A 20,325-nucleotide genomic window follows, 5' to 3' on the forward strand; every position below is an offset into this window, starting at 1 on the left:
TGGAAAAACTAATTCAGTGACTACACCAAACTATTTTCTTTTTAAATAGGAATTTTCCTTGGAGAAAGCAATGCATACCATGATGGAAGTCTGGGATTCGATTTCCTTCAATACAAATTTGTATCGTGAGACTGGTATTCACATTCTGTCTTCAGTGGATGAAATTCAGGCTCTTCTTGATGACCAGATTATGAAAACTCAGACAATGAGAGGATCACCTTTCATTAAACCATTTGACAAAGAAATCAGGGTACAATCAGTATTTTTTCAACCATTTTTATTTGTAGGATAACTACTGTGCAAGAGTATACCATTTGTATTACAACTTTATTGTTTGAGTTGTGAATTAAATGCTGTCATTGATTTTCCAGCAAGAATACTGTGAATTTATGTGAGTCATACTTACCTTATTTCTGTTTTGGTATTCCTTTTTCCACTGGGATCCAAGTGCAACCAAGAGAATGTGATTATTTTTTCACATCTTTTGCAAAATCACCATTTCCATTGGTGTCTTTAACCTTGCTTCTTAATACCTGGAAATTATGTTTCTCTTATTGTTAATAAGAACGTTTAGTAATTTAGTTTTGGACTCAGTTTTTCCCTGAGCAAGGAAACTTCTTAATGGCTGGGAGAAGTTTTTTTGATTAGGCCTCAGAAAAATGGTGGGAGCACTTTACACCTGGGTAAAGTCTTTGTGGTGCTAACACCATGACTAGTGACAGGAGAGAAGCTGCTGGGATTGCTTTGCAGTTCTTTGTTGGTTTATGTAGGAAATCTTCAGGCTCAAGCAGGTTCAGTGTACAAATGCAGTATTTACCCTTACAGATGGCAGATACAGAGGTATCTGTTATTGTCCACTTTAGGGAAGGGATACTGGACTGGCTGAATCTCTCCTGTGATTTAATGTGGCCTTTCTGGTATTCTGGTGTCCCTGCTGTAATGCAGCTGCAAGAGCTCCTTGCTGTGAGGAGATGAAACAGAATTTGTCACTGGTAGCCTCCTGGGTATTGCTTGACCTTTAAGCTGCTAAAAGTTGATAGCACGAAAGTGATAACTGCATTTTAGAAAATTTGTTTCCAAGTAGGTAAAAGTGCTGAGTTCCTTTGGCTTTTGTATGTGTGAAAGAACCTAAATACTCATACATACTTTTCTTTTATTTAGTTTATTGTTAGATGATTATTTTTTCTCTTTGGGAGCTAGAATACCCCAGTGTCTACCTTTCTTGAATTTATTGTCTCTAACATTATTTGCTTGGAAATATCAAGATAACATTCTTTAAATATTTATTAAGGAATGGGAAAGTCGCTTAATTCAAATTCAGGAGAATATTGATGATTGGCTGAAGGTACAAGCACAGTGGCTTTATTTGGAACCCATTTTTTCCTCTGAGGATATTATGCAACAGATGCCAGAAGAGGGGCGACATTTCCAGACTGTGGATAGATTCTGGAGAGAGATTATGAAATTTTGTGCTGAAGACCCAAAGGTAAGGGAAATTCCCATTACTAACGGGAAACAGGAGCTTCTCTCACTTTTTCTTTTGGGTGGGGATGCTTTGTTTTCAGAATATATACAGTGAACTACATTGTATATAATATAATAATAATAATAATAATAATATATTGCCTGTATATATTTCTAGGAACAAAGTCACGTTATTCTTTATTTGATTAACTTCTACTGGAGTATTTTATTGAACTGACAGTTTGCATGTGTTCGTTACAGGTTCTTGTTGCTACTTCCTTGCCAGGGTTAACAGAGAAGCTTCAGACCAGTAATGAGCTTCTAGACAAAATCATGAAAGGGCTTAATGCTTACCTTGAGAAAAAACGTCTCTTCTTTCCCCGGTAGGATGAGTTTTGGCTGTTTAAAAAATACAAATACTGAATGTTTATTTTGTTGTGAATAAGGTCAGTCTGAGAAGTAGCTTAATAATACAGTTGTCTTTTTTCTTTTTTTTTTTTTTCTCTTTTTTAGCTTCTTTTTCTTGTCTAATGATGAAATGTTGGAGATCCTGTCAGAGACTAAGGATCCTCTCAGAGTTCAGCCTCACTTGAAGAAGTGTTTTGAAGGCATTGCTAAGCTGGATTTCCTTCGCAATTTGGATATTAAAGGAATGTGTAGTTCGGAAGGCGAGCGCGTACAACTGATTTCAAACATTTCTACTTCTGAAGCTCGAGGTGCAGTGGAGAAGTGGTTAATTCAAGTAGAAGACATTATGCTGAAGACTATTCGTGATGTTATTGACAAATCAAGAATGGTATGGGGTTTGTGATAATTAAATAACTGTAGCACCTATCTTTATTTTATGACTGTCTCTTGGCTTTCTAAAATTCTTCCTCAGCACAGGAGTTAATGCAGTTACAGGGCCAGGACCGTGTTAATGTGACTTGTATTTATAGACTGGTGACATAAGAAAGAGTTTAGTTTGAGTAAGAATCAACAGGATACAAATTCTTTTAAAAGTTTGACAGTAACACTGTTTATGGGATATATCCTGATGTAAATAATTTGGGTTTCTTTATTTACAATTTAGAAATGCAACACTTGTAAGTGCTTTCTCCCTCCTAAAAGAAAATCACTAGACAGAATATGTTTCTTTGTATGAAGTTGACAAGTCATGAATATTTGTGTAATATGGAAAGATACTTGCAGAATTCTTTAAAATTACTGAATAACAAATTGCAAATCTAAGGGAGAAAGAGCATTTAAAAGTCTATTTGGATGCTGCAAATAGAAAAATAATATTTTTTTAGCAAAGAATATTAATAGGATCACCTTATATACTTCTGTATTACAATATATATTCACATATATATGTTTGTATACTGTATTTAACTCTTTCAGGCATATCTGGAGACTGAGAGAAAACGGTGGGTTCTGGAGTGGCCTGGACAAGTAGTGCTGTGTGTGTCTCAGATGTACTGGACAAGTGAGGTACATGAAGTTCTTCGCAGTGGACCTGAGGTACTGTGTAATGCATACATTTTTTTAAATTTTTCTTAGTGTTTCATTTCAGCTGGTGTATTTTGCTTAATCAAGTATTTTTTCTACAATCAAAATAAAATTTGAAAAATTATAAGTACATGAGTTTGACATATGTGAATTTATGTACAGTGATTTATACCTTTCATTCAAGTACTTGCACCCTTCATTCAAGTATTCTTGTTTGGAGCAAGCATAGATTAAAATGTAGCTTTGCAACATAAATGCATAACTGTGAATGAGAGAGAAGTTGATGCATGACAATTGAAAAGAATAGATTAATAAGCAACCACTGTTAAAATATTTAGTCAACATGAAGAAATCTGGAACACTTGAAACTGTGGTGTAAACAGTTTCAAAATTACCTTTTCTCTCCTAGGGTTTAAAGGGTTATTATGATACACTTCAACTTCAACTTAATGATATTGTAGAACTGGTAAGAGGAAAACTGTCAAAGCAAACAAGGACTACACTGGGTGCCTTGGTTACTATTGATGTTCATGCTAGAGATGTCATCAAGGAAATGATTGAAAATGGTAATTATCTTTTAAACACTTTTCTTCACATGTCTTTACACATAGTTAATGAAAAATAGTTAACCAATCAGATTTTACTGTCTAAAACAGTACAGTATTAAGATGGGTTTTGGATATGAGCACCAACATTAATAATTTCAAAGCCGTTCTAAATTTAGCTGTAATAGAAGATCCAGTTATCTAAAATGTCTTTTATGGCTGCTTTCAACTCTGTGTTCGTCAGGTGTGCAGAGTGAGACAGACTTTCAGTGGCTTGCCCAACTCCGATATTATTGGCAATCCGAGAACGTCCGTGTTTGCATCATCAACTGCAACGTCAAATACGCCTACGAGTATCTGGGCAACTCCCCACGCCTCGTCATCACTCCTCTCACAGACAGGTGTTACCGCACCCTGGTAGGGCCTGCCAGCAGTGCCACTGAGACTGCATTTATGTGCTAGAGTGTTCCTTCCACTGTTCATTACAGCCAGACTTTTAGGGCTGACAGCTGCTGTCAGACTCCGCTGTTGCTGCTGAAATGAGGTTTTCAAAGATTTTACTTCCTGTAGAATACTGGACGTGAAACTCACTCGTAACAACAAATCTGGACAGCCCACCGACCTGGCTGAAATACTTGTGGGTTGTTCTGTTGTGGATGTGGTTTTCTTAAAATGCAAATAGAAAAAACACCCACTATTTAATTGCTGTCTGGATTATGAGAACACAGAGTACTTTTCTGATGTTCTGTTAGGTTGCTAACCTGAGTGAAGAAGGAGCCACTTGTGATGATATTGTTCCTAAGAGTAGTACAAGTTTGGTAACTTTTTAGTACCCTGACTCTTAGCAGAGGTGTTTATTATTGTATTGGTTTATCCTCAGCTAACCTGATAACTGAAAGTTACCAAAGTCATCTCAGATACAGCTTTTCTCACTATCATTTACTGCAGTTTCTTTGCTGGAGTATAATTTCCATAAACTATTTCTGTGGTTTAGATTGGAGCCTTTTATTTAAACCTCGGTGGTGCGCCAGAGGGTCCAGCAGGGACAGGTAAAACAGAGACCACCAAAGATTTGGCTAAAGCCCTTGCTGTTCAGTGTGTTGTCTTCAACTGCTCTGATGGCCTCGATTACCTGGCAATGGGAAAGGTAAATAGAAAATAAATATAATTTGCATTTTATTTTTAGGATGAAAATTGTAGGGTCCCTACTTTGCAGAGACACTTAAATAAATGTGGCACCTGTGATCTGCCACCCTGGATGCTACATACTGATCTCTGCATTTTCTGTGCTTTATGAAATCCTATTAAATTGCTAATTAAAACTTGAAAGAAACGAGAGTTCATGGGATTGGGATCTTCTGATTTAGCTTTCTTTAGAACCAAGAAAAAACTTTGTTCTTCGGTATATCACAGACCTATGATCTAAACAGGCTGAGATATTATCAAAATTGTTTGTTTTATGTGTGTAATTAAACTTCCAACATGACACTCTTAGTTTCTTTTGGATCTTCTAAGGCTCTGTACCAATATTATTGCTCTCTTTCTTCCTTTGCAGTTTTTCAAGGGTTTGGCTTCATCAGGTGCCTGGGCATGTTTTGATGAATTCAATCGCATCGAACTGGAAGTGCTGTCTGTGGTGGCCCAGCAGATCCTGTGCATCCAGAGAGCCATCCAGACAAAACAAGAAACGTTTCTCTTTGAAGGAACTGAGCTGAAGCTTAACCCCAACTGTTTCATAGCTATTACTATGAATCCAGGTTATGCAGGACGTTCTGAACTTCCAGATAATCTAAAGGTAAAATAATAAAATGGATGCTTCTGCTTAAGAATGAGCTTTTCCAAAAAAATTGAGGGAACCTGCGTATTGCTGGTACTAATCCAGACTTGACCACCTGGAATATAAACATACACCTGTTATAAGATTTACACATACTGAGCCTGGGGTTTTTTCTTTCCTCCTGAGTACTTTGTTCTTTTTTAAGGAATTCGAAATATATTTAATTTTCTCGTGTTTATTAGTGTTTTTCTTATTATTTTTCCAGGCCAAAGACAAGTGGCAGGCCGTGGATAGATTATAATGTTTGGGTACTAACTTGGTAAGATGGACAGGTATTTTGGGAAAAATGCTTTATGAAAATCTTATTTAAAAGGGGTGTTAGTGAGTGACACTTAATAGATGGAATGAATTGACTTAGATTGCCTGATAAAATAAGACCTTTGAGGTGATTGTTTTGACTTTAAGAGCTGTTTCACTGAGGAGGCTTGGCTAACTGAAAGCAGAGATGATGCAGCATGAGGAGCACACCAACTGCAGTTTGCTTAAGGAAAGGAAGTGTATCCTCTCACCTGCCATGGACCATGTTTTCCTTCCTTACTGCTGTGCTGGGTGTATCCATGCAAGGGGCAAACTGCATTCTTGAGACACTGATGAGGGAAAAAAACTGGGAGAGGCAGTGTCTTTTCTGGAGTGGGTTGTAGATTGAGATGGATGTTGATGGCATCTTAGATTAACTTTCTAGGGAGTCACAAGCTGCAAATATTGATAATTCTTCTATTTCATTGGCTCCCAAATGTTCTGCAGGCCACTGCTTTCCAGTGTAACTATTTTAAATTGTCTACAGTTTACTTCATCATATTAAGCATTACTTTGTTGAACCTGCTGTTACTGTTTTCAGTTAGAAATGCTGTGATGGGGTTACTACTAATCCAATACCTGTAGAAGTTCTCAGTTACTTCCCATTTCTCAATTACTTATTTAAAGATATTTCTTTGGGTATATATTTCAGGTTCTTTTCCGAACAGTAGCCATGATGGTTCCTAACTATGCTCTGATAGCAGAGATTTCACTCTATTCATATGGATTTTTGAATGCTAAGTCCTTGTCAGTGAAGATAGTCATGACCTACAGGCTCTGTTCAGAGCAGCTTTCCTCCCAGTACCACTATGACTATGGCATGAGAGCAGTCAAGGCTGTGTTGGTGGCTGCTGGGAATCTGAAGCTGAAATTTCCCACAGAAGATGAAGATATATTGGTGAGTTCCTGAGGGAATAATTCTTTAAGGAATTTTATAGATACCCACAGTTGTGAGTTCTGAAGGCAGTCCCACCACGTCTTGCCCCATTGCTGATCCATGTTTCTTAATTCGTGAAATGAAGATAATAAAATACACAAATGGCACAGTTGGGCTTAACTGCTTATCAAAGGCACCACTTAATGAATTAATCTGTTACATATTAGATTATTTTAATTGCTGAACAGTTTATTCTGTGTCTGTTAACAGGAACAGTAAAATGTATATTTGTTTCTTCTAGCTTCTTAGATCCATCAAAGATGTGAATGAGCCTAAGTTTTTGTCCCATGATATACCTCTGTTCATGGGTATAACCAGTGATTTATTTCCTGGAATTAAGCTTCCTGAGGCAGACTACAAAGTAAGTACTCTTGTAATTTTTCCTTGGTCATAATCACTGTTGGTTGTTTTTTGGTGATTTGGTTTTTAACCAAGTACAATTAATTTAGTGAGTTATTGCAAGATGAGAAAAATTGCTGAATATTTGCAATGAAACTCAGTACCAAAGAAAATTCTTTTATCTGTGCTGAATTTACTTACATTCAGAGGGGTTGTGTCCTACAGATTGGAAGCTGACCTGCAGATTTACCAAATTTTAGGGTCTGACTGATTTCTTTCCTCATTTTTGGACATAATTAAATGAGATTAAGCTTTCTGTTTGTATGTTATTTATACAATACTTAAAGCACAGCTCCTTTGTAGGAGGATGGTTGGGAAGAAGATGAGTATGTTGGAAAAGACAAAATGGATTAACTTTTAAGTTTCAAATAAATATTACAATCTTGATAAAAGTGTATTGTTCCAAAGCATACAACTGATTTCCTGATGGTGATATGCCTTCTCCTCAAGATGAAAATTGTGGTTAAATCCTGCTCTAGCACATAAAGTACAGAAGTTACTTTTTTCCTCCAGGAAGTTTGCTATATTCTGACTAGTAGTATTGCAGTTATTAATTAATTTGAAACCCTTATTGATGAGCATAGAGTGTTTTACTGTAGTCCAAGACAGTAATTGAAATTGTAGCAATGATGATTATGATCTGTTTTGATTTCAGGATTTTCTGGAATGTGCCAACGAATGTTGCATTCAACATAATGTCCAACCTGTAACAACTTTTATGGAGAAAATTATACAGACATATGAAATGATGATTGTTAGACATGGGTAAGTTCTCATCACTGTTTCACAAGCAGTATCTTTTGTAATTTTGACTTAAACTGTAGCAGTTTTTTATATGAAGTTATAAGAGGTTTTAAGGGTGGCAAAATGTTCCTATTTGTATTGGAACAGTTGATCACTGATACTGCTTTTAATGTCCCAAAATTCTTGTGCCTGTTTGTCTGGGGAATTGTACTCTTCTTGATATCAGAAGTAGCCTCACATGTGTAGTGATTTTAGGTGTTGATATCAGTATGGATTTAGGATTGTAAAAGTTTGTCTATATTAAAATATTAGTTATCAGATCTGTGCCATTTTATTCCAAGCTTTTATTACAGAATAACAACTGTGTGGAGAAAATATATACAATATGACATTAGCCATATGATGGTTAATATTCAGTTCATTAATTAATCTTCTCTGTGAGACCTTTTTATAGTCACATCCCTCTGCTGGATGACTACAAAAGTTTTCTGTTTGTGTTCTTCCAGTGTTAAAAACTCTGCCTACATTGAAGTGAAACTCCAAAGTAATCTCATTCAGCAAATAATTGAACTAGTGTGGTCATAAAATCTAAGTTTTAGAGGATAGCATGCATACAGTGCATGTGCAAATAAACTGGTTTTGCTGAAATTATGTTTTGTATATACAAAGCAAATTTACTTGCTCTGATTTTTGAAAATTAGGTGAAAATTAGCTTTAGGCATATGTTTGATACTGTTGGCCTTCATGTGATCTGTAAAAGTCTAAGTTGGAAGACAAATTTATTAATAGCAGGGTTTTTTTCCATCTAACAGCTTCATGCTGGTAGGGGAACCTTTTTCTGGGAAGACCAAAGTTCTCCATGTGTTGGCAAATACACTGTCTCTTATGAAAAAGCGTGGTTATGGTGAAGAAGAAAAAGTAATTTATAGAACTATGAATCCAAAATCGATCACTATGGGTCAGCTTTTTGGGCAGTTTGATCCAATATCCCATGAGGTAATGTATGTTTAAAAGACAGTGTTTCCTGCATATGTCAGACCTCCATTATTCTGGATAGTAAACTGTTGAATTCGTGATTTCATGATTTTAAACACAGATGAGAACACAATTGTAAATTTTATTTTAACTAATACTTTTATGGCTTGTTTTTAATTAGTATATAGAAATGCTGTGCCAACCATGTATGCAGTTATATAAGTTGAAATATGAAAAAAAAAAGAACAGTACCATTTCGAAGATCATCATCCTAACATGGTTACATCCATGCTAGGAAATCATATCAAACTTAGCTGTATTAATTTCTCTGTCTATTCTTAATCTGTATAATCAAAGTAATGCAAAAACTATGTAGAAAAATTTATGAACTCACGTGTGAAACTTAGGTTTGGAGAAGGAACAATATGGATAAGTGAATGTGAAATAGTAAAAATTAGGGTGACTGGGGAGAAACAGATGCAAGGCAGAGCGGAAGCACTTCTAAGTTTCAGTAAATTGAATTGCTGGTCTTTTTTGTTACAATATTTTTTTTCAAGTGAAAAAGACTCTCTTTTAAAATCTGCTGATGTCACAAGACCCCCAGTGAAACCGTTAAGTCGTGCGCTGCTCTCTGCAGAGCAGGAGAGAAGAATGAAAAGGGAGGGCTAATGGAAAGCAAAGGGAAGGGTGTCTGTGACTGGAGGCTCAGGTTGAACTCTCTGCTCTTTGTCTCCCTTGCCATTCCCACGTCCTCCCCCACTAGTGGACAGATGGTGTCGTCGCTACAACCTTCAGGGAATTCGCCTTGTCTGAAACCCCCGATCGCAAGTGGGTGATCTTTGATGGCCCCATCGACACTCTGTGGATAGAAAGCATGAACACGGTGCTGGATGACAACAAAAAGGTATCAGCCAGTGGAAATCAAGGCCTAAATAAAACAATGTGACATTTTGAAAATATTCTTCTCCATATAAAATCCCAAATACAAACTAAAGTGCGCGGCATTTGGAAAGAGCAAGGGCAAGGTGGCATTGGTGACAAGTTGTAAGCTTGGTGACAAGTTGTAAGCTTCTTTTTTTGGTGGTTTTTTGGTTGGGGTTTCATTTGTTTGTTTTGTTTTACTTTATTGGAATCATAATCACAGAATCAGCTCATTGCTGAAAGGCATTGAATATATAGTATTTCCATAATGTCATGTTGTGATTTCGTAACATAAATAATTGAAATTTAAATTTCAAAAATTACAATTACTTATATTCAGTGTAAATCCCATAGTTTCTAAAGCTGCACAAACTTAGACATACTTCAAGACAATCCCAACACACAAAGGGTTGTAATTTCAAAGTAATGGCTTCTGAAGTCAAAGTTGTAACCTTACAGCACTTTTATAAATGTGCCCTAGGAATCTCAAAGTGAATATAAAAATTGGAGAAAACATTTTATCTTTAAGTTCTGGATGATAATGTGTCAAAATTCTCAAACTGGACTTTTATTTTAATTAGTAGGAGTAGTGGGTTTCCAGCTGGAATGCCCCAGTATTAGCAATAATAGCAGCAGATATCCTTTCTGCTTTATGCTTCCTGCCTTTTCTTTATCCTATCATACACAAGATGGATTGTAATGAAGCTCACTAGTAGGTTACTGTGAAGTACTGTGATTTAAGTGAAGAATTTAGCTGAAACTTGATTAAAATCTATTGCTACAAGTGGGATTACATTTTATGTGATTGATCTTGCCCTTGGTTATACTTGGTTTCTCTGATTTTCATATAGAACTGTGATAGGGAATGTAGTTTACAGCTAGTTTTGTTTTTTTAATCTTGCATGTGATTTTTTTTTCATTCAAGCTTTGTTTGATGAGTGGGGAAGTCATCCAAATGTCCCCTCAGATGACTCTTATTTTTGAAACAATGGATCTTTCCCAGGCATCAGTAAGTTTATTTTTAATGAAACTATAGAACAAAGTTCAGTATATTAAATGTACAATAAAACGAGTGTACCATTTTCCCTTAGCCTGCTACAGTCAGTCGTTGTGGCATGATTTATTTGGAACCTTCTCAGCTGGGCTGGGAGCCTCTTGTTACCTCTTGGTTGAGTAAACTGCCTGAACCTCTGAACTCAAAGGACCATCAAGATCTTCTGCAGGGACTTTTTGACTGGTTGATACCACCAGCATTAAAAGTCCGTCAGAAAAAGTGCAAGGTATTTTTTGCCATTTTTTCCTGCAGTGGCTGCTGACCATTCCCAGTTTGTTACCCTTGGTGGGGAGCGACTGCTCTCTCATGACAAGCATGGTCAGATTGAATAGGCAGCTCTTGGGACCAGTTTGGAAAGCTAAAATGAGAATGTCAGCTAAGACTTGTAACTTGATAGTACTTTCAGAAGTAAAGTAAGTAATTAAAACACCGAATAAAAAGTCTTCCCGAGAGAATTTTGTACATTCTTTTTCTTTAAAGATGTCATGTTGAATAGGGAAGTACTTTTTTAAGTGTTAGGGGAAATATATGTGTAGTTCCCTGTGAACTCAGTGTGACATAGAGCTCATGTGTTGCTGTAGTTACTTCTCTGGGGTTTGTTTTGGTTTAAGATGTATGTTTGTAGTTGTCACATGGACGTGGTTAGTACACTAAAGGTCTTGACATTTCAGGAATAGAGGAGGGTAAGTGATCTTTTGAGTAAAAGCCAGTGTATACCTTGCCTTCTAATATTTGTTCAGAAATAGCTAATGATCTAATTCTTTTAGTATTTTAGCTCCAAAAGATAAATTACCTGAGCATGTCAAGTCTAACACCCAGCCCTTTGAATCTCTTAGGAACTGGTACCTACAAGCAACACCAATGTTGTAGTAGCTCTCACACGGCTTTTTGAAATGTTGATTTGTCCAACTGTGCAAGAAGATCCCACCAACAAAAACATCCGTGCCTGGATCATGGTTGGTTTTTTAATCTGAAGAAAAATGTATATTTATTTCTGCAGGTGCTGGTTTTTAAAACAGTTGTGCTAATCAAAACCACCTTAATTTGGGAATAGGAAGCTTGTGAAACAATTTCACTACCTCCTTGCTCTCTCTCCCCATACTCTGGAGGTGCCCAGATTAGACAGAAGTCTTACAAGTAACAAATATGATCCAAAATGTTACTATTTTTCCAATTAACTGGGATAGTGTTTCTGTTAAATGTGCTTTTTAACTAACCAAAGAATTAGCTAAAGCAAAGTGACTTCTGTCCCTTTAAGGAAATAAAAATTCATGTAACAATGATTGGTTTGGCTGTTTGAGCAAAATTTCCTTGGGAAGATTGTTTTCTGACTGTTAAAATAGTTGGATCCTCTGTCTGACTCTGTATGATTGTTCTTAGAAAAAACTGAAGAAAACAGAATGTAAAAGTAGTTATTTAAAATTGAATTAGAAAATTCCTAGATCCTGATTTGTGATTAGAACTCTTCTCAGACTTTGTAATGTGACATAATGCTTTAGTTCAGTGACCTTTATTTTTTGTCCTATACATATCCTTGAATAAGACTTTTGTGTGCTCTACCTTTAATCAGACTTCTAAATCTCTTTAGTCTAAGACTATTCAAGGGCAATTTGTAAGACCTCTCTGCTCAGCAGTATTTTTCAGAATTAGATTTGTTAATCAGACTGTGCAAGATTCATGCAATGTCAATTTTTTAGACAATTGCTAATCTTTTCGCCCTTGCAGGGTTGCTTTGCTTTTGCCACAGTCTGGTCCATTGGTGGGACTTGTGATGGTGACAGCAGGATAATTTTTGATAATTTCTTGAGGGACACTTTGTCTGAGGAATCTACAACAGATACTGTACCAACCAGTGTGGGAAAATGGGAGTGTCCCTTTGAAGAGAAAGGCTTGGTCTATGACTACGTGTATGAGGTAGGATTGGCTGCTCCTGCATTCACTAAGTAGATCCTTGCAGTAGGAATGGAAGGAAAATTCAGCTTAGGTGGGTATTTTAACTTTACAGAGCTTCTTGGGTGTTTTTAGAGTGTTGGTGTTGGATTAAATCCCACGGCGCATTTTTCATTCCTTTTTCTCTTTCAAATATCAGTGTGCTGACCAATTTTTTTAAGGAAATAACAAGGTGTACGTTTCAGTTATATTTGTAAAAGTGCCACATTATAGTTATTCTGTAGCTAAAGCAAAGTTGATGACCTCAAATCTGCTTTCATATAGAAGGAATAATGGGGACTGTCCAGAGGGAAAGCAGGATATTAAGCCCATAGACAGTTTGCTTGTGTTACAATTTTGTTTATAGTATCTATTAGAAATGTTCTTCTCTTGGTTTTTGTTGTGGTTTTCTGTGTGGGGTTGATTGTTTGGTTGGTTTTGCTGAACAAAACTTTTAAGAAAAGAAGCGAGTCTAAGTCTAGGTATGTACTTTAACACCTGAAAGTGTTCTTTTGCTGAGGTAAAGCAAACTAGATGTATGAACTTCTGAAACACTGAACATTCACTGTTCTATTAAAATTCATTATTTTAATTTTTCAAAAGTCAAGTAGTAGAGAAAACCCTTCATATGTATAACACCAATCTATTTTACACCTGTGTTTCTTCCTAGCTGAAAGGCAAAGGAAGTTGGGTTCATTGGAATACATTTATTGAACAAATTAGTCACAGTGATAAAAATGTGAAGATTCAAGATATTATAGTCCCAACTATGGACACAGTTCGATATACCTATTTGTTAGAGCTCTTCATTACCCATGGAAAGTGAGTTGCTTCAATACAAATTTCTGAAGTATTGGTCATGGGTAGAAATATCTCTTATTCTTTCCCTTGAATTGTTGTTTTTATCAAACCCTCAAAGTTTATTTGGCCTTTGAAAAATAGACATTACTGCAAACAATACAATTTGCCTTAAAGTCTGGTTTTGGTATTTTTATGAAACCTTATTATTTCATTTTAGTCTTCTCATTCTGATGATGTTGTTAGGACAGCCCAGAGAGGTTTTGTACCCTCTTTCTTCTTTGGTAAATAAATACATATTTTAATTTTTTTCCTTTGATTATTCATATGAAAATCAGTTATATTAGCCATGGTCAGGTCATGTAAGAGAGTGAAATAAAAAACAACCTCAGGTTAAATTCAAAAGCTGAAAGCTTTATAAGTTTGGTCTAATGCAGAACCTATCAGGAGAAATTTAACTCCCATGTATGTTCATGTACTCCACCACCAGCAGAATGAGGGAATGAGAAATGTTTCTTTCTCTTCTCATTTTCTTAATGGTGGAAGCAAATTAAAATTTTGAAAGGGTTTAATGGATATGTTAAAACACTTTAGTTTCTTCTTTAGGCATGTCATACTTTTAGAGTTAGAACAAAAAGGGCAAGTTAGTAAAACCTTTGACTTCTAATTGCACTTAGTTTGCAATGTTAGGTTTCTGCAGTTCCTGTGCCTTGTCTCTCTCTTTGTGCAGACCACTGCTCCTAGTGGGACCAACAGGGACTGGGAAGTCTGTGTATGTCAAGGACAAGTTAATGAACAACTTGGAAAGGGAGCTCTACTTTCCCTTCTTCATTAACTTTTCAGCTCGAACCAGTGCCAACCAGACCCAGGTCAGTAGAACAGATAATTTAAGTTTCAAAAAGATTAAGTATGTGAATATTTAATCTATGGTTTTGATATTCCTGTTTGCATTCTAGAACATTATCATGGCCAGGCTGGACAAGAGGCGCAAAGGGGTCTTTGGCCCTCCAATGGGAAAAAAGTGCATTATTTTTGTAGATGACATGAACATGCCTGCTTTGGAGAAGTATGGGGCACAGCCTCCTATAGAACTTTTAAGACAGTTCTCTGACCATGGATTTTGGTAATTATTTGAAATACAATTGAAATTTTGTTGCTGCATTTGCTGTTATAATTATTTATTCCCTTGAATTTTATTTTCAAAGCTTTTTTGTAGTGGTTTGTAAATGTTAGGATAGATTTAGTTTATATAAAAATACATTATTTAAAGTTGAAGCAACTTGTATATTGCTGTCTAAGGACTTCTCATTTTAGGAAATTGATCATCAATTTTGTTTTGAGTTTTTTAGAATGTTTTACTGCTGGCCTTCAGCAGCATTAGGATATATTAAATAAGTTTTTCATTTACACTTTGATTTTATTTATGTCTGTGTTTTTAATTGTTTTTATTTTTCCAGTGCAGTTTCTTGTTCTTTTCCTTTCTCTTGCTCCTTAGAGTGAGTTATCAGTTTTCTATACATATATATAAATGCAGTTTATGTAAAATTTTTGATTTTAATCCTTACATTGTTTTTCCTGTCATCCATGATTCTATTAGTCATCAACTTTTTTTTTTTTTTTTTCACAAGATCTCAAAATATTTTTTTTAAATTAAGAGTGAAATCAACTCTGGTAATAGGCATGAAATAAAATAAGCTGAAGGTCTTCCCTGCTCTTGAGGTTTTTGGCTTTGCTTAGATTGGAAAATTGGAGCAGGTGGTCTCCTGAGGTTCCTTCCAGTCTGGATTATTCTATCATTCCAGGCACTTCTCAGTTACTCTTGCAATTCCAGGCACTGCTCAGATATCTGTTACTCTCAAATAGAGATATTCTCTCTTGCCACATTACAGTTCTAATATTGATGTCAAAATTTCATATCAGGTTTTATGTAACGCAGTTTAAACAAATAATCTTTCAGGCCAGCATTTGATATGTTGAGATTAACTGGCACACAGTTAAAGGGCTAGTTGTTCTTTGGTTTCTTGGTGAGGGAGGATTTTTTTTTTAAATACAAAATATCTACAAATATCTGTAATATTACATAGTCCATACTCTATTTTTAAAATATTTTTAATTACCTCTGTTGTGCCTGCAGGGAACGCTTCTGTAATATCGATGCATCTGAGCTGTGCCAAAGGTGTTATATCTGTACCTAAATGTCACATTGCATTGCATTTCATTTTGAAGGTATGATTTAAAGGACACTTCCAAAATCACCCTTGTGGACATCCAGTTACTGGCTGCCATGGGCCCTCCAGGTGGGGGCAGGAATCCCATCACTCCTCGGTTTTTGCGGCACTTCAACGTTTGCACCATTAATTCTTTCAGTGATGAAACAATGATCCGCATCTTCTCCACCGTGGTAGCTCTTTACCTAAGGACTAATGACTTCCCTTCTGACTTCTCCACAATTGGGAATCAAATTGTCACTGCCACTTTAGAGGTAAGAGGCGAATACCGTATAGGAAATTTCCTTCCATTTGTTCATTACAGTTCCTTTGGCTCTATAATAATTTAGTTGGTGAAGCAGAGATTTGAAGTATTTTGTTCATTATTCTTTTTAACGCAGAGCCTCATCTGCCTTGAAAAAGTTGTCTTAGTATTTAGTATCGTAGTAACCTTCTGATTCTAGGATATGGTCTTTGAATTTGTGTTAAAGTGGGTTCTGTGGTACTTACACCACATAATGTCATGCAGGTGAGACTGGAGTCTCTCTGGGGCCCGACAGGCACTGGAAGCTGTCACATGCAAAGTCAAAATGAAAGTATCAGTTGCAACCCTTCCAAAATTCCTTCTCAGAGAGACCTAGAATGAAGAAAACACCCTCTCCACTTTCCTGCTTCCTCTCTCAGTTTTTATATTAATGTTGGGCACCTCACAGCAGGCTGAGGAAGTCAGCATGAACATGCAGATTTTTTGGGTCTGACTCCAGTGTGCCAGAATGTCACAGAAGTGTTGTGAAATGGAAAGCCATTAGGCCCAGCTGTATGGAATTTCTAAATGATTTGTGAAGTTCCGTATTACAGATTTTAGTGAGTATCTCATTTGCAATGTACCATGTGCATAAAAAGGAATGGCAATTTGGGACATTTTTGCAAAGGAGTGTTTAACTTACAGACACAATATCAAAGTACAGCTCTGCTGGCACACTGTGTAGCAGAAAGCAGTATCACTGTGAACAGATCTGTTGCCTACCATGGGTATCTTCTGTGGAAAGGCATTAGGTGGCTAATACTTGACCACTGAAAAATTCTGACAGAAAATCTCACCAGCCTCAAAGGCAAGATCAAATGGCTCCAGTTTCACAGATGCTGTGACTTCCTGCTGCTGCAGAACTGAGGCCTTACTCTGATTTTTATGCTCATTCTGCTTATCCCAGGGACATACTCAAGACCAAATCCATCTCATTCCAAGGTCTTGCAGAGCTGGTATTTGAGAAATATCATTAAATAATACATTCTGTGTATAAATTATTAATTTTAAGTTGGATATCAGGAGAAAATTCTTTACAGAGAGAGTCATCAGGCATTGGAATGGGCTGCCCAGAGAGGTGGTGGATTCACCATCTCTGGAGATTTTTAAACGCAGATTAGACGTGGCACTGAGTGCCATGATCTAGTAAATGGACTGGATTTGGACCAAGGGTTGGACTCGATGATCTCGGAGGTCTTTTCCAACCCAATCGATTCTATGATTCTATTCTATGATTCTAAATCAATCACAAGGCTGACTGACTACTTGCCACTAGAAATCTTTGTCAGTTCAATTAATCATTCCAAAACAAACAAAAAAGTAATTCACAAGAAATTTGCAAGTTTTGCATCTTTAAACAGAAAATTATAGTAGGAGCTACTAGTGATTTGAATGCATTTGACCACATATGCAGAACATTCCGTTTTGTCAGGATCCGTCTTGGATCGATTTGAGTGTTGTCTTTTGACACAGTCAGACAGGTGTTTCTCATCAGACTGCATCAGAATTAGTTTATGCTGTTAGACTCTTATGCATTTGCCTGCTAGAGAATCTGTTCTAACATGGATTTTCATTCTGGTAAGAAGCACTTTCCAACTCCTAGGACTAAAGTATGTGATAGAAGAACTGAGCTTTGGAATTGGCTTTGGACATGGGACAGCAGGTGGAATGTGTATGCAGTACAATGGATATAGTCAAGCCCGTAAAACTTGATTTTACTGTAATTTTTTTTAACAAGTTACTGTTTGATAATTGTCTTCATCTTTGAGTACATACAGACAGATTAAATGTTCCCTCTCTCAGTATTCACCTCAGCATGTTATTTATGTTCAATGTAGTGAGAAATTACACTATTTCTGTCATAACAACATGAGCTGACAACAGCTGACGTGTTCCAAATTAGGGCATAATGTAGGACACTTTTCTTCATCTACCTATTCCTTCAACTTTTTTACTGACTCTATTTCATTTTGAGTAATTTGTAGATATGCAAACAATAGATTTGAACAAGTGAAAATCTAGGAAGTTACCATTACATGTCATTTAATACTTCATTTGAAGGAGGACATCACACAGTCAAAGGAAGTCAAGAAATCTGAGTGGTATTCCTGGTCCTAGGACTGATTTCTTTGTACTCGCTACAATTGGTTTTCCCATTTGAAAATGTAGGTTGGCAGTACAGGGAGGTTCCAGAACTGCATGAGGTACATCTGATTTATTCCGAGAGGACTTGGAGATCATCAGATTTCATTCAGATTTAAGTATGAAATGTATATCTATAAAATTTTAGAAGACATTTAAGAACTATTATAATAACATAGTGGCTGTTACTGTTTTGTTGATTTTGTTGTTCTTTGTTGTTATTATCTGAAGGTGTACAAGAAAGCCATCAAAAATCTTTTGCCCACACCGGCCAAATCTCATTATACATTCAACCTGCGTGACTTTTCCCGTGTTATCCATGGCTGTTTGCTCATTAAGAAAAATTCCGTGGAAAACAAACGTGTCATGATTCGGCTGTTTGTCCATGAGGTGTTCCGTGTCTTCTATGACCGTCTGGTGGAAGATGATGATAGAGCCTGGTTGTTCAATCTAGTGACAAATATTGTGAAAGAACACTTCAAAGAAACATTTGATTCAGTTTTTGCACACCTGAAGCAAGGAAAGGCACCTGTGAGTATCACATTTAACCTGTGGCAAAATGATTCCTTTTCTTACAAATTTAAGACTAGAAAGTTCCTCAATCACAGGTGAAATTTTGGATCGAATGTGCTTGGAAGTTTGATTCTCTTGGTACTCTTAAATGGACTTCCAGAGACCTGATTTACAGCAGAAGGAGACATTCTCTCTTTAAATTTAGCTTGTGACTGAGTTACTGTGTGGCAAACAGCATTCTGTGATTATGTCATATAATCATGTTATATTTTATGCCTTGTCTTCCTTTTTTCTCTTCTTCATTTTTTTTCTTTCCCTGTTATTTCATTGGTGTATAGAAGAAATGACTTTGTGGTCTCAGTTGCCCATTTCATAATATACATCTGTATAAATTTAATGTACTCTGAAACTCATGATTATGAGATTGTTAGTGGCTATTTGAGCCAATTGTTTCCCAAGAACAAATTAAGAATTTTGAGGTGGGTGTTTTCAATGAGTCAAAATAGTCTGGAGTGCTTTTTCTTGTGTCTGGAGTATTTGTCTGAACTCTCCTTTGTTTTCTAAAATTCCAGTGAGGAATTAAATATTTAACTTCACTTCATAATTTGCTGCATATTTACCATAGGTAACAGAAGAAAACATGAGAAGTTTGTGTTTTGGTGACTACATGGTTCCAGAACTTGAGGGAGATGAAAGACTCTATATTGAGGTTCCAAGCATTGAGGAGTTCGGTGAAGTTGTGGAGCAGTGTCTGGATGAATATAATCAAACCCAGAAAACAAGAATGAACCTTGTTGTTTTCAGGTGTGTGTGATCTGTATTATTAAGAGCTTTAAGGAGTAGTTGATTATTCAGTATATTCAATTTTGTGGACTGTGGTTTTTGGTACGTCTCCTCCCCTTAATGCATCCATAAAACTGTTTATGGTGTTACACCTTTTTGGATGAAAGTAAACTGATTTTTCTACCTGAAAATAAATAATGAGATAATTTTCTCCTAAGGAGGGGATTTGAATATTTTCTTTAGTTGTTACAGAAACATTGTGCACCGAATCAGGTGGGTGCTGTACTTCTGCTGGGCCTTTGTTACCAGTGAAGATGGATGTCAGCTTTGCCTGCAGCCACTGGCCTTTCATTTCCCAGAGACAAGGATTCTAGGAACGGGATGTGGCACAGTCATGGCTGGCTGTCTGCTCTGTTGTTCTGCAGCACAGCCCTGCCCCACGTTTGGCATGTACCCAGCTGGTGCTGCAGCTAATCCTGGGGAATTCTAGACTCTGCAGGCCCCTGTTGTCACCTTAACTTGTGATCAGGCAGAGCTACAACCAAGACAGATCGGGAGGTCACAAATCCTTTCTCCTCCCCATTGCTGGAGATTGCTGCCTCTTCCTGTTTGCCAGCGTGACTTGACATGCAGAGATACTTAATGAATGTGATTAGGATTAATTTAAACTCTTCTAATAGCAGCTTATTTTAGTCTTGGTCATTTTGTCAAGCTGGATTTGTGAGTACCTGTATATCCAGCTAGGCTGGGAGTTCGAAGAGCTGGCAGCCTCTGATCGGAGCCCAGTTCCTGAGTGTAGAAGCAATGTCCCAGTGACCTCACTGAATAGCAGCCAGGAGAACGTTTGACTGTAGCCTTAGAGTTCAATCTCATGAATAACATCTGGATTTGATTCTTTATTTTTCTAACCAGTAAAAATAAACAAGAATTTATCTTTCTTGAAATGCTTGCAAGTGTTTTTGAAACCATTTTTAACTTCTGCTCA

The 20,325-nt window shown here is 36.6% G+C and overlaps 1 protein-coding gene across 3 annotated transcripts in view; it reads left to right on the top strand.

Moving 5' to 3' along the window:
• Nucleotides 1-20,325, top strand: part of DNAH12 (dynein axonemal heavy chain 12) — a 61,798-nt gene that overhangs the window by 16,295 nt on the left and 25,178 nt on the right. For all 3 annotated transcript variants that reach the window (XR_001877628.1, XM_017832363.1, XM_017832361.1), the window contains 24 exons: nt 50-250; nt 1,292-1,486; nt 1,726-1,847; nt 1,978-2,260; nt 2,848-2,967; nt 3,365-3,521; nt 3,745-3,917; nt 4,495-4,647; nt 5,056-5,295; nt 6,287-6,532; nt 6,813-6,932; nt 7,626-7,735; nt 8,527-8,710; nt 9,453-9,593; nt 10,536-10,619; nt 10,702-10,890; nt 11,501-11,620; nt 12,390-12,578; nt 13,264-13,415; nt 14,122-14,260; nt 14,348-14,514; nt 15,618-15,873; nt 18,276-18,575; nt 19,183-19,361. Coding sequence is in view for 2 of the 3 variants with exons in the window: in XM_017832363.1 (XP_017687852.1) it covers nt 50-250; nt 1,292-1,486; nt 1,726-1,847; nt 1,978-2,260; nt 2,848-2,967; nt 3,365-3,521; nt 3,745-3,917; nt 4,495-4,647; nt 5,056-5,295; nt 6,287-6,532; nt 6,813-6,932; nt 7,626-7,735; nt 8,527-8,710; nt 9,453-9,593; nt 10,536-10,619; nt 10,702-10,890; nt 11,501-11,620; nt 12,390-12,578; nt 13,264-13,415; nt 14,122-14,260; nt 14,348-14,514; nt 15,618-15,873; nt 18,276-18,575; nt 19,183-19,361 (4,220 nt within the window). In the remaining variant the exon portion in view is untranslated. The remainder of the gene's footprint in view (nt 1-49; nt 251-1,291; nt 1,487-1,725; nt 1,848-1,977; nt 2,261-2,847; nt 2,968-3,364; nt 3,522-3,744; nt 3,918-4,494; nt 4,648-5,055; nt 5,296-6,286; nt 6,533-6,812; nt 6,933-7,625; nt 7,736-8,526; nt 8,711-9,452; nt 9,594-10,535; nt 10,620-10,701; nt 10,891-11,500; nt 11,621-12,389; nt 12,579-13,263; nt 13,416-14,121; nt 14,261-14,347; nt 14,515-15,617; nt 15,874-18,275; nt 18,576-19,182; nt 19,362-20,325) is intronic.

This window comes from Lepidothrix coronata, unplaced genomic scaffold, assembly GCF_001604755.1.
Source record: "Lepidothrix coronata isolate B3197 unplaced genomic scaffold, Lepidothrix_coronata-1.0 Scaffold202, whole genome shotgun sequence".
Classification (NCBI taxonomy): domain Eukaryota; kingdom Metazoa; phylum Chordata; class Aves; order Passeriformes; family Pipridae; genus Lepidothrix; species Lepidothrix coronata.